Source organism: Sceloporus occidentalis, unplaced genomic scaffold (genome assembly GCF_023333645.1).
Source record: "Sceloporus occidentalis isolate IW3139 unplaced genomic scaffold, rSceOcc1.0.p SCAF_46, whole genome shotgun sequence".
Classification (NCBI taxonomy): domain Eukaryota; kingdom Metazoa; phylum Chordata; class Lepidosauria; order Squamata; family Phrynosomatidae; genus Sceloporus; species Sceloporus occidentalis.
This window is the reverse complement of record NW_028317026.1, coordinates 4,970,692-4,983,265: the sequence shown is the minus strand read 5'-3', so window position 1 is coordinate 4,983,265 and position 12,574 is coordinate 4,970,692. Positions and strand designations below refer to the sequence as shown.

General features: G+C 36.9%; 1 protein-coding gene across 1 annotated transcript in view; it reads right to left on the bottom strand.

The window, feature by feature from the left end:
- The window catches only part of LOC149289356 (bifunctional heparan sulfate N-deacetylase/N-sulfotransferase 3-like), a 62,405-nt gene that overhangs the window by 3,195 nt on the left and 46,636 nt on the right, over positions 1–12,574 (bottom strand). Inside the window, exons 7-11 of the mRNA XM_089490699.1 lie at positions 11,551–11,647; positions 10,865–10,988; positions 9,698–9,872; positions 4,537–4,707; positions 2,590–2,699 (exon numbers count right to left, since the gene is read on the bottom strand). Of these exons, the coding sequence (XP_089346825.1) occupies positions 2,590–2,699; positions 4,537–4,707; positions 9,698–9,872; positions 10,865–10,988; positions 11,551–11,647 (677 nt within the window). The remainder of the gene's footprint in view (positions 1–2,589; positions 2,700–4,536; positions 4,708–9,697; positions 9,873–10,864; positions 10,989–11,550; positions 11,648–12,574) is intronic.

Sequence of the window (12,574 nt, the reverse complement as noted above, 5' to 3'; positions counted from 1 at the left end):
AGAAAAAAAACGCAGGACAAAAACCCAAGTGGAAACCTAGCCTTATAGATCAATTGGAATTCACATAAAAACACGGCATTAAAAGGTATATTTAAAACTCCCTAAATTACAGGCATAGATCACAGGTTGCACACCCCAAAGTCAGCCTTGGCGTCCTCACTGTCCACATAGGACCTGGCCAGCACCAAGATTACACACAAGATTTGCCATCTTTGTCCCAAATAGCCCAGCACAAGTCAACTTTGTCCCCAAGCAGTCCGGCCTGTGCTCTCTTTGTCCCATATACACTCTGCTTGTGCCATCTTGGTCCCCAAGGCTCAAACCTCCTGCTAGTGCTATCTTTGCCCTTCCACAATTATACATCTATGATACACACACTTTTACAGCCACTCACTAATTCACACTTTCATTCAGACAACTCATCCACACATTAACTCATGCTCTCCCTCATTCAGACAACTCATCCACACATTAACTCATGCTCTCCCTCATTCAGACAACTCATCCACATATTAACTCATGCTCTCCCTCATTCAGACAATTCATCCACACATTAACTCATGTTCTCCCTCATTCAGACAACTCATGCTCTCCCTCATTCAGACAATTCATCCACACATTAACTCATGCTCTCCCTTATTCAGACAATTCATCCACACATTTAACTCATGCTCTCCCTCATTCAGACAATTCATCCACATATTAACTCATGCTCTCCCTCATTGAGACAATTCATCCACATATTAACTCATGCGCTCCCTCATTCAGACAACTCATCCCCATATTAACTAATGCTCCCCCTCATTCAGACAATTCATCCACACATTAACTCATGCTCTCCCTCATTCAGACAATTCATCCACACATTAACTCATGTTCTCCCTCATTCAGACAACTCATGCTCTCCCTCATTCAGACAATTCATCCACACATTAACTCATGCTCTCCCTTATTCAGACAATTCATCCACACATTTAACTCATGCTCTCCCTCATTCAGACAATTCATCCACATATTAACTCATGCGCTCCCTCATTCAGACAACTCATCCCCATATTAACTAATGCTCCCCCTCATTCAGACAACTCATCCACACATTAACTCGTGCTCTCCCTCATTCAGACAACTCATGCTCTCCCTCATTCAGACAACTCATCCACATATTATTAACTCATGCTCTCCCTAATACAGACAACTCATCCACATATTATTAACTCATGCTCTCCCTCATTCAGACAACTCATGCTCCCCCTCATTCAGACAATACATTCACATATTAACTCATACTCTCCCTCATTCACTCAATGCATCCACACATTAGTTCGCACTCTTTACTTATATCTACCCCCTCTCCTTCCCTTATCACTTTCTAACCCCTCTCCCTCCCTTATCACTTTATAACCCCTCTCCCTCCCTTATCACTTTATAACCCCTCTCCCTCCCTTATCACTTTATAACCCCTCTCCCCCTTTCTAGTTCTCTCACCTTGAGGTCCACTGACGGGAGCACGAGGCTTCTGTCTTCCTGCACTGCTGCGGTGCTCACTGCTTCACTGCTGAGCGCCGTAATCTGACGTCATATTTCGGCGCTCAACAGTGAAGCAGCAGACACCAGCGAACGCTTTTAAACGTCTTTTTTTTCTTATGCGGGGGAGAACGAGGGGTGCCGAGCGGTTGCTAGGCGCCCCTCTCTCTCCTCCGCATAAAAAAAGCGTTTAAAAGCCGCTCGCTGGTGCCTGCTGCTTCACTGCTGAGCTCCGAAATATGACGTCAGATTACGGCGCTCAGCATGAAATGCCGGCACCAGGACGGAGGTAGAGGCCTTGTGGAGGAGACTGAGGGGCGCCGAGCAGTCGCTATAGGCCCCTCTCTCTCCTCCGCATCAAAAAAAAAAAAAAAAAAAAAAAGACGGCATTTGAAAGCCGCTCACTGGCGTCCCCTTTCAAATGGTGTCTATGGCACGAGCCATAGGTGCCATACCCTAGATACGCTTCTGGATAATTAACATATGTTTTGTAGATTAGTTATTTGATAACTGAGCTCCTCTTCAACAACTCATCAATCAACACATTTGTACACTTGGTACAAAAGTGTTTTGGGACAAGATTAATTATTATTATTATTTATTGTTTTATATAACACCATCAAATTCCGTAGGGCTGTACAATGGCTGTACAATGGGTAGACAGGAATAACAAGTAGTATGTAACATAACAAATTGATTAGCAGGGACAACAGGTGAGGAGGGCCCTGCTCAAACGAGCTTACAGTCTAGAGGATTTAAGTGTTGATACGGGTTGTAAGTGGGCGAGAGAGAAGTTTTGATGTTTATGTCAGTGGTAGGCTTCCCTGAAGAGAAAGGTTTTTAGGGAGCGTTTGAAGAAGGGTAGAGTTGGTGAGAGTCAGACAGCACTGGGAAGAGAGTTCACTGCACGAGAGAAGTCCAGTAGGTGGCATGGGAGGAGGTGATAAGTGAAGATGCAAGGAGCAGGTCATTGTTGGATCTTAGAGGGCGGTTATGTGTTAATCTGCATATAACACATACATAAATAATAATAGTAAACTAAGTTGAAACATGAAAGAATCTCACGTTAATGCTTCTGAGTAGTTGTAATGTAGAGACACCCCCAGAAACTTTTGAACTTCATCCATCACAATGGCTGGGTCTATTCGTAGCTGCTGTCCATCAACAATAAGAACCTACAAAGTCAATTTTAAAGAAACTCAAATGAAAAGAATTTGAGAGTACAAAATATTCCAAGAGATATATTACAGATATCTATCTATTTATGAATATATATACCGGTATATATATATATATATATATATATATATATATATAATTAATCAATATATAGTATTTGATTTTGATCCTATACCACAGTATGAGATATATCTAATAGGATAAACACTGAAATATATTGGCTTTTCATTTAGCATTTATATTTATGATATTTCATATATTTATTGGTCCATAGTACAATTTGTCAGATTATAATTTAAATAGTCGGTGTAACAATGCCTTTAACAAACGATATCAATATTTTGATAATATGTCTTGTACTTATGCTTCAGAATATGTTGGATTATCATAATAATAGTAATTAAATAGTAATAGAAATGTACAGAGAGTACATTCAGAGCAGTCATTATAAACCATAGTACCCATTTTCATATAAATAAAAACCCATAGTACTTATTGCAAAACTGCCCAAAAAATGCATATCTAGGCTTGGAACATATTATGTAGCTGTCAGTTTTGCATTTTCTTAACACATATTCACATGTAAGCACTTTTTTAGTAATATTTATTCATTTGGAGTTGCCAGCAGCATACTGCCACTAGCATAAAAAGCATCACCCTCGATGCTGTCTTGTTGGGTTGTACCATCTGTCTCAAGAAAGGAGTAAAGATAATGTATTACCTCCTAGCATGGTTTCTGACATTCTGTTCACAAATAGATATTTCTAGGCTTTTGCACCTTGTTATTTTAAAACATTTTCTTGTGATATTAGATACCACAGATCCATCCTTTAAGGTATTATGCAAATCTGCAGCTAGATTTTCGAATTAGATTGTATAGCTCGAAATAACAACGTATAGAAAAAAATTTAAACTAGGAGAAGAAATTATTTCGTTTCTGCTTTTTGCTCTTTCTGGTAATACCTAGCAATCATGAGACATTTTGAGTTGACTGTGCAAATGATAAGCAGTGTAAATACAAGGTCGCCAAGATTCAGAGAATATTTAACGAAAAAATCTGCTAAAAATAAGGAATATATTTATTACCAATATTTATTACCTGTCAGGGCCCCTTAGAGTGATACTTACCATACAAATATAACCCCCTCTATTAGATAATAAAGACCTACCACCTTTATTAGAGATGTATTTACCTTCCGCACTGCCCTAGACATGGCATTGGGCAGAGTCCACAGCTGCCCCCTCCATGTTCGGCATCTTCCTTGCATTAAAAGGCATACCATGACATCATATGCTTGTAAGGTGGCTTTAGTGAATTTGCAAGTTGGACTTTTGTCAAATTCATGCAAGTATGCTTATTTTTTTTTCTAATTGAAAGCACACACATTATAGTAAATAAAAAAGACCCAACCAATCTTTCTGACTGCTGAATAAGTGTCATAGGGTAAGGTGGGTTTAGCTCTGTGTGTTGCCAGGAGTCTAATGGAATAACTCCTTTTTAGAGGAAAACACTACATAATAATTCACTTACCTACACGTCATGCCACTCACCTTTTGTTCCTCAAAGACCAGGGAAGTACTCAATATTATTCAACATAATTTATAGGGTGTTAATGTGGATTGTGTCTTTTTTCAGTGGACAGAAAATATATACATTTCATTTTCTTTATTGATGAACTATTTGCCACACTCATGCAATCCTGAAAACAGGCTTAAGTAATAGCATTCTACTTCATATTTCACTGTATAGTCACCTATAAATACTGTAGTGGGAAAGCTGATGACCTTTTAATAGACTTTTTGATCCTGTCAGCGGAAATTTGAATATGCTACCTGTAAAGATGGAAAATGCTGCAGCCAACGCTCTATATGTGTAGCATACCACCCAGGTACCAGGCATTTCTTCTGGAGCGCCCGTAATTCCGTTGGAGATTGTTGTCCAGCTGTTATCACTTCATAGAAGCTGAATTTGAGAGCAACACTGTCCTGGTGAGCTCTTTGGTGCTGTATAAAATAGAGAGCCATTGAACATTTTAGCAATTAAAACATCTAGTATGTAGCAAGCACAATTTGGGGATATTATAGAAGGATCAGTAATGTACAGGGCAGATGTCCTCCCCACTGCTGAACACCGAGATATGATGCCATCCCGGTGCTCTGCGTCTTAAAACGCGTGCAGTGCCTTTCACTAAATACTATGGAAGCTGTTATGTTTCGGCACTTTCCATTATGGTTTAAATGGGATGGTTGGAGAATTCTTTTTTGTAATTAGCCCATTGAGCAATCTGCCCTCCCCCCATATTGTGGCAAAGGCACTGCTGCAAACTGCTGGACATGTCACCATGTATAAAAAAATTATTTGGCTTGATTAATATACTTTAAGATGATTCCGATTAAATTCTTGAAAACGAGTATTAAGGTAATTACAGTGATAAGTACTAAAATAAATCCGAATAAAGAAAGATTTACGTGCTTTGCGCACCAGGCTCTTAATCAAAGGCTTATGGTTAAGCGCTTGGCACGCAAAACACGTAAAGCTTTATGTAGCTGAGATACACCTTCCACAATGTTGCAGTGCTGTTAAAGTTTCTTTAATCAACAATTAATTAATTAATTATATTATGGAATAAAGGAAAGCACGAGTACCAGACTCGTTTCTTCTTTATTTGGATTTACTAATTTGTGTTAACCAAGTACAATAAAGAGCAGACACCGGCTTCCTACTGACAGAATTATTTTTACTCTTGCTTTCCAGTAATGCAGCAGGCCAGGACTTTATCCAAGTATTAAACTTGAGTATATTATCCTAGTTTTAGTGTAATGGAATGTTTAGTATACGAGAATGACTGCACAGACAAGCAAAATAGCTACAAAATAGTAACAGGAACTTTTTTCTAAGAGACACCAATACAAGATAGCTCAAAATTCCCGCAGTACAAGCACAGGTTGGCTTGTCTTCTCCTGGTCTTCTTGGGCTCAGAGCATGTAATGCCTATCTGCATGGGTTCTTCAGTAGCCGGTGGTGGTGCCGTTTGAACGGTTGAGTGAATCGCAAGGGAAGGTCGAGGTGGCCGTCTGATGTATGAAGCCTCCGGTCCATTTAGTTACTAAATGAATTCTTCCAGTGATCCAGGCACTTCCACGAGAGCCAGTACTTCTTTTGGGGTTTTGGATAAATCCAAGTGAAACTGATGATGCAGAGCTGGTAAATTTCATCTGGTCTTCACAGGATTATGGCCTTGTTTTAGGGTACTGATACAGGAGTCCGCAGTGAAAGTCTTGTGTGGATTATTATATAGAACATCCATCAACTGGTGGAAGGAGGTACATGGGTAAAGTGCAGGATGTATTGGAGATAATGAGCTCAGGCCATTATACCTCTGGATCTTGTACTTGGCAAAGTCTGTACAATACGTCAGGGGCTTAAGAACAAAGATCAACTAAGAGGAAGTGACAAATGAAACGTAATGGCTCAGGTCACTGCGGAAACAATCAAGCAATTTTACCTGGAGTTTTGGAGAAGCCAAAGCGCCCTCTGCATGAGAGTCTGCAACTTGTATCAGTGGGGGTTCCAGCCTCATAATGGCTGGAAGGGGAGGCCCTTGGATGGCTTGTACTTATGCTTTGAGAGCCGCTTGATGGTCTTGCATATTCTGGACAGGATGTTCCAACTTAGCCAATTGTTGAGTAACAGTGGGGTAAGACGGGGGTAAGAATGCGTCCACAAATCTCTGCAGGCTCCGTATGGCTTCATTGTTTTGTGGGGACTGGACCGGGAGCTTTAAGGCAGGGGGGTAGGTGTACTCGGAAGATAAATTTATTCCTGAATTATAATTTGTGTAATAAAAAACACAAAATAAATTACTCCCACAAAGTTTGACAAAGAGTAGAATAAGTGCATGGGAAGGATTCAAATACCAGCATTTGAAATACCTTTGGGTCTCTGGTTTTCAAAAATATATGGTTTAATGAGGTAAATTGCATTCAAAGATATCCCAAATAGCACATGGGGCAGAACGACCAGATTTGGAAAAAATCGTTTCGAAATAGCAAAACACTCTTTGTACTTTTTTTGCCCTATAACATGCAAAAAAATAAGAAAAAACATAAAAACATTGGGTATTTCTGAACTCAGGACAAATAGTAGAATCTATTTAGCAGTTTTTTTCATTAGCTTTTGTAGAAAAGTAAAATATTTTTCAAATAAATGTGAGAAAAAAGAACTTTTTTACCATGTGCATATTTTTTTAATAGGAAATTAGATGATATGATCAAAAAAATGGTTCTGAAAACAAAATAAAAAACTTGTGTGTACACACTATATGGGAGAGAAGAAAATGACAGCTAAACACGAGCACCGCAAAAGTTTTAAAACAGCCTTGGTCACAAAGGGTACAAAACCCCCCAAAACAATGCCCAGTCCTTAAGGTGTTAACAATGCCTTGAATGTAAATTATTAATGATGTGGTAGAGACAAATTTAACTTGTTCATTTAAAAAAAACAATGATGAGCCAGGGAAGTCTTAAGTATAATAATAATAAGCAAATTTAGCCTTTGGGAGAACTTGCAATGTATTATTTAAATATTTTCTGAAGCTGAGAGTCTTTGATCATTGTCCAGTCTGAAGAGCATCATTAAGTGTAAGGTTAATATAAGTATGACAGTTAAAAATTAAACGGCTCGCAGGATTCCAGGCGCTCGTGACTATAAAACAACAAAAAATAGAAGAGCATTTTGATTTAATGTGATGCTCATGCTCTGAATCCCAATGTCTTGTTTACCAGAAAGGATGCCTGGTATTACATCTCGAGATTTATGGACATTAATGTGAAAAATGCAGGTCAAGCTCTCAAGTTGGGTTTAATGAGAAGGTGTAAATCTGTCTGAGAATTGCTAGAGACATATAAAACCTCATTATGCACCTTTGTGTTTTGAAGAATCTAATATACATTTTCAATTTTGCACTAAGCCATGCATTGTAGGACAGTCGGTTGATTTAAAGGCATTTACTCAACAATCTAAAGTAATTTGTTTATAAAATAACACATTAGGCCCTTGAGTGACGGTAATGTCTACATCCATCGCAAATTCTAGCAAGTAAATTAATTGTTATTAATATATTTGAATATTTCCTTTTTGTGCTCTAGGTGTGTGATATTAAATGTAACTGGTTGCAAAATGACAATGAGTTATTTAATTTTTACTCCATAAGAAACTGTTGATCATGCTGCACAGGGTTTAAGGTGAAGGTCCAATCGGAGTACAGGCGTTAAGCACAGCGTGACACGCAATTGCTGCTACGAGCTGCTGTTTTGCTCTTTCATTCTGTATGTGGATACTGTGTGTGAATAGGCAGCCTCCTGGACCCATATGCACTCTGTTGTACACAGCATGAATAAGCATGTTGGAGTGGGTGAGGAACAAGTATAACTGATTCAGATTGGAAACCACAATTGACCCAGGCAAAAAATTTGTTACAAAATGAAGTCAAATGTAAATGGCATCATATCTAGGAAGTTACCTGTTGGTAAGTTACATTGGCCACGTGGAAAGAAAATAAAAGCTCTTATATTGGTTCTAGTGATGTACAGCTGTCTAAGTGACCACAGAAGAGGTAGCGTTACATTAATGTTAGCAACACCTGCGTATTTGGCCAATTGACTACGTAACAGACACATATTCTATCTATATCAAAACAGTTCATTGATTTGTCTAGTAGGCTTTTATAATATAATCTATTTAGCATCAAACTAAAATAGTAAAAGTAAGATGCTAGATAACATAAAATGCAATCAAGGTGATAGTCTATGATTCATTTTCGTGGTTAGATATTTTTACTATATATAATAAAACAGGTGTGATCAGTGTTCTTATTCCCCTTATTCAGAGTGTTACATCTTGTTCTTTTGCCCAAAATTACTTTTGCAATCACAAATTTCCCTTACATGCTGTCTGTATCACTTGAGTTGATTATATATTTCCCTACTGTTCTGTGCTATGTGTTACGGACATTCTATGCACTTTATAAATTTATGCTACAATACAATAATTTCTTTCAAGCGTACTTAAAAAATGAATTGCACTGGCACTAAATGATGTTCCCATCTCGATGAAATTACTTTTTTAACGTGAGTACAATGTATTTGCATCCATACTTACTCTGAATCTCTGGATACAAGTAGATGAGAGGGGAAGGTACAGTGGGGCACATTTGTCCTTATTGCCACAATCAGGTTGAATGATGGATTCATATATTTATCTCCGTAGTAGCTATTTTTTAACACCATTTCAGTATGAGTTAACCTGGATGTACTAATATATATTGGAAGAGGTGTAGTAAGTGTACTCCGAAGTGTTGGGTATCTCAGATGTCCTTTAGACCACCGTATTACTGGCCAGCTATGCTAAATTTGGCCAATGGTCAAAGTTGCATGGGCCTCAATTGGATGTCATACTACTAGTCACCAACTAGAACTGCTGCCCAGCATTCAAATTAAAAAAAATGTTGCTTACATATCTTTTAGCATTGTTACATTTATTATATTAAAATCTCTAGCTTGATTAGTTAGCACTATTATGTAAATATTAGTTTTAATAATAACTATCTACATCCATAGTTCCCCTGCCTTTCAGTGTGTGGCTGCCTCCACATAAGCATAGATGACAATTGTTACGGATTTTTTTTTGGCTTTTAATTTTGGGCTCCACTATCAATGGGCAGCCTTTCATTAAACATGACTTTTACCAAATAGCAATTGTTCATATTGTAGCCAAACAGATCACAAAGTTTTAACCCTTTAAATAAGCCTTGAAACATCCAATAACATATATAAAATGTAAAGCAGTTGTCTAGCTGTTTTAGGTAGGACTTAACATAGTCATGGTTTTGTTGAGGATGCTGTGTGTTAAAGTGTATATAGGCAGAACACTATGTTCACAGCAATATGTCTTACAAACTGTTATTCTGTTTAATTTTTATTATCAATATCTCACCTGGTACCAAGAATACGCCCGATCAGAGGGGTCGATGAGAATAGTGATGACTTTTGCCTTAGGTAGCAGGGCTGCTGCTCTCTTCGGCGCTTCCTCTGAATGAAAATAGTTGGCACTCTTTTCAAATAAAAAATCAGTAGTTACGTTGTTAGGGATGGGGAAAAAATCCATGTACCTGAAAAAGTAATAAAATCCTCATTAAGAAATAAAAGTATATTCACAAAACATTATTTTAACAATCATCTTTTTTTTTATAAACTTCAATAATTAACATTTATAAGGATTGTTTCCTTCTGCATTTGATGCTGAAACCACAATTTTATGTGCAGAGGCACCACATTTTACACTAGTTTTTTTTTACACCTACAGGCTTGCGTTATAGAAAATAAACCTTGAATATCAGATCTCCCGTGTGCTGTAATTTAACTTCAGATTCAAAAGGCTGACTTGAGAGAACCAAGTTATTAGATGTCAACTAAGAATAGCTGAGGTAATGATTAAAGCCCTGCTTGTAATTCAGCTCAAACCAGCATTGCCTTGCTTTCTTTTTTTTACAACCTAGGGTTAGGAGAAGTTAGGTTTTCTAGCCAAGCGGTAATCAACAGGCAACAGAAGTAAAATAAATTGTCATTAACGGAATAAAGTTCAGACTAGTGCAAGTTGCAGAAATGACCTATAAAAGAGAGTCATGATAAATAAGATTGATCTAAGAGTGAAGCAGCAGCATTTGGAAGTCTGGATACACTGGTCATCTGCGGTGTGTTTTATAAATAATGTCTGAACATTCGTTTACTGAAATACACAGTAAGTTCCACTGGGAGATACCTTTATATTTGCCTAGTTATGATCTTCCAGCCACAAGAGGGGAAATGAGATAATATGTTTCTGCTGAAAACCGAGAACCGGAATTTTCATTTTATTGGTGTTATAATGTAGCATATTGGTTTGCTCAAGAGAGCTTCTGGTTTTTGATTTGTTTAGTTATAATTCCCCTGACCTCTTGTTTCTTAAATATTTTTTGTGCTCTTGGTTGGATAACTTTTTTCTATTCACATTTTGCTTGCAAACTAACACATTCTATACTTACATCTACAGTGTTTGATGATGTTCTGATATTGTTTGTAGATTAGAGATAGCAAAACAGTAGAATAGTACGTTCATACTTACCAATCTATCCCTCTCTGGTAGTTATTTCCATTGAAAAATTGCAACTCCTCAAATGTTTTGGGATTTGGTGAATTGCTGATTATGGAGGGATGCATAACTAGGAATAAATATAATGCAGTCGTGCCTGCAGTCGAAAGATTGTAAGTTACAAAAGTATAAATTAATTTTTAGAAACATTTCAGCATTATAGCAAGAACTAAACATTCTTTTTGTGCCAATATGAAGTCATGTTTGTGACTTGTCATGGTATTATAAATAAATAAATATATATTATATATATATATATATATATATAGTCTAATTTAAATGCTAAAAAATTTAACAGATATTCAATGTTAACAAATATAACACAAATGGCATCACTGAGAGGTCTACTGCATGCAATGCAGTGTGTATATGTGTGTACATAGGTACAGGGGCATGATTAATTCCACTGCTTCCATCTGTAGCTATCCCCCTTTTCCCCAAAAACTGAACCCCGCTAGACTGGCTTACATGCTATATACCTATAAAAAGGTGGAACTAAGCAGTTCTTCAGAGTGTTCCACTCTGAAAGGGACGGCTGACAAAAAATATACCACCAACATTGCTCAACTGTAACTTGGTAAATTAAACCCTTAAAATGTTACATACATTCTAACATTGTTTATTTTACCCTTGAATCATTTAACATATTCATTTCTCACCGGTTTTCTGAGGTCCAACAACAAGAAATTTTGGTAGACGGTCACATGTTTTTTCTTTAGACCAAATATCTCTGTGACGCTTATCATCACATGGGTTCTGCAAAAATATTTTGAAATAAACATTTGCTAGATCTGTAATTTTAAACGTGGAATATTACATTTAATATTTAATAATTTCAATAGATCCTTGCATTCAAGAATATGACAAATTCTATTGAAGGCCTTGAAGAACGGCCAGGTGGATTCATTAATTTATTTATATATATATAGCTATATACATTATTAGGAATAGGATAATGTACATCACAACGTTAGATTACAAATTAGTAATTAGTAAAACATAAATATGCAAAAAAAGACTTGATTTGTTTAATTTAAAAGCAACAGAAATTTTAATTAAAAATTAAATGTCATACACAATGAAAGAACATTAGCACAAAAGCATTTAGAGACTTAATTAAAAGCACGCTGTTGGATCTATACAATGGAAGTCAAATCTATACAATGGGCTCAACTTCTTTCAGGGCCTACTATCCATAATTTACCAATTAACACTTAGTAGAAAATTATGGCAAAACAACTGCAGACACTTAAAGACAGACATGAGGACCAAAACAGAGCTTATAGTGAGTTTTATAACTGTTATTAGTTCTCTATTTAATAATTTAATCTAAAAAAAGCTTAGCAAAAATCAATGACAGTGAGGGCCCTTAAACAAATGTCTCCGTTAATATTAATAAGGTTACTGATGACCTGGTTTAGCCAGTTTTCTGGACAACTCTAAGAAGTTACTTCTATTACTATTCTGTTCTGATACACAAGAACCATATTTGCTATGAAGGGGAGTCTCCATCAAATCTTGCTAAATTAATTTAAGGAGTCTCTATATACTGATAGGATCCATTAGGGTTAACTTTAAATATGTTTGTATGTAGATATATGTCTTCTTGGGTCCCTTTTGCTGAGAAAAGCATAGCCAGTTTGGACATTTTTTAATAGCTTTGATATCTATTACCTTCATAAA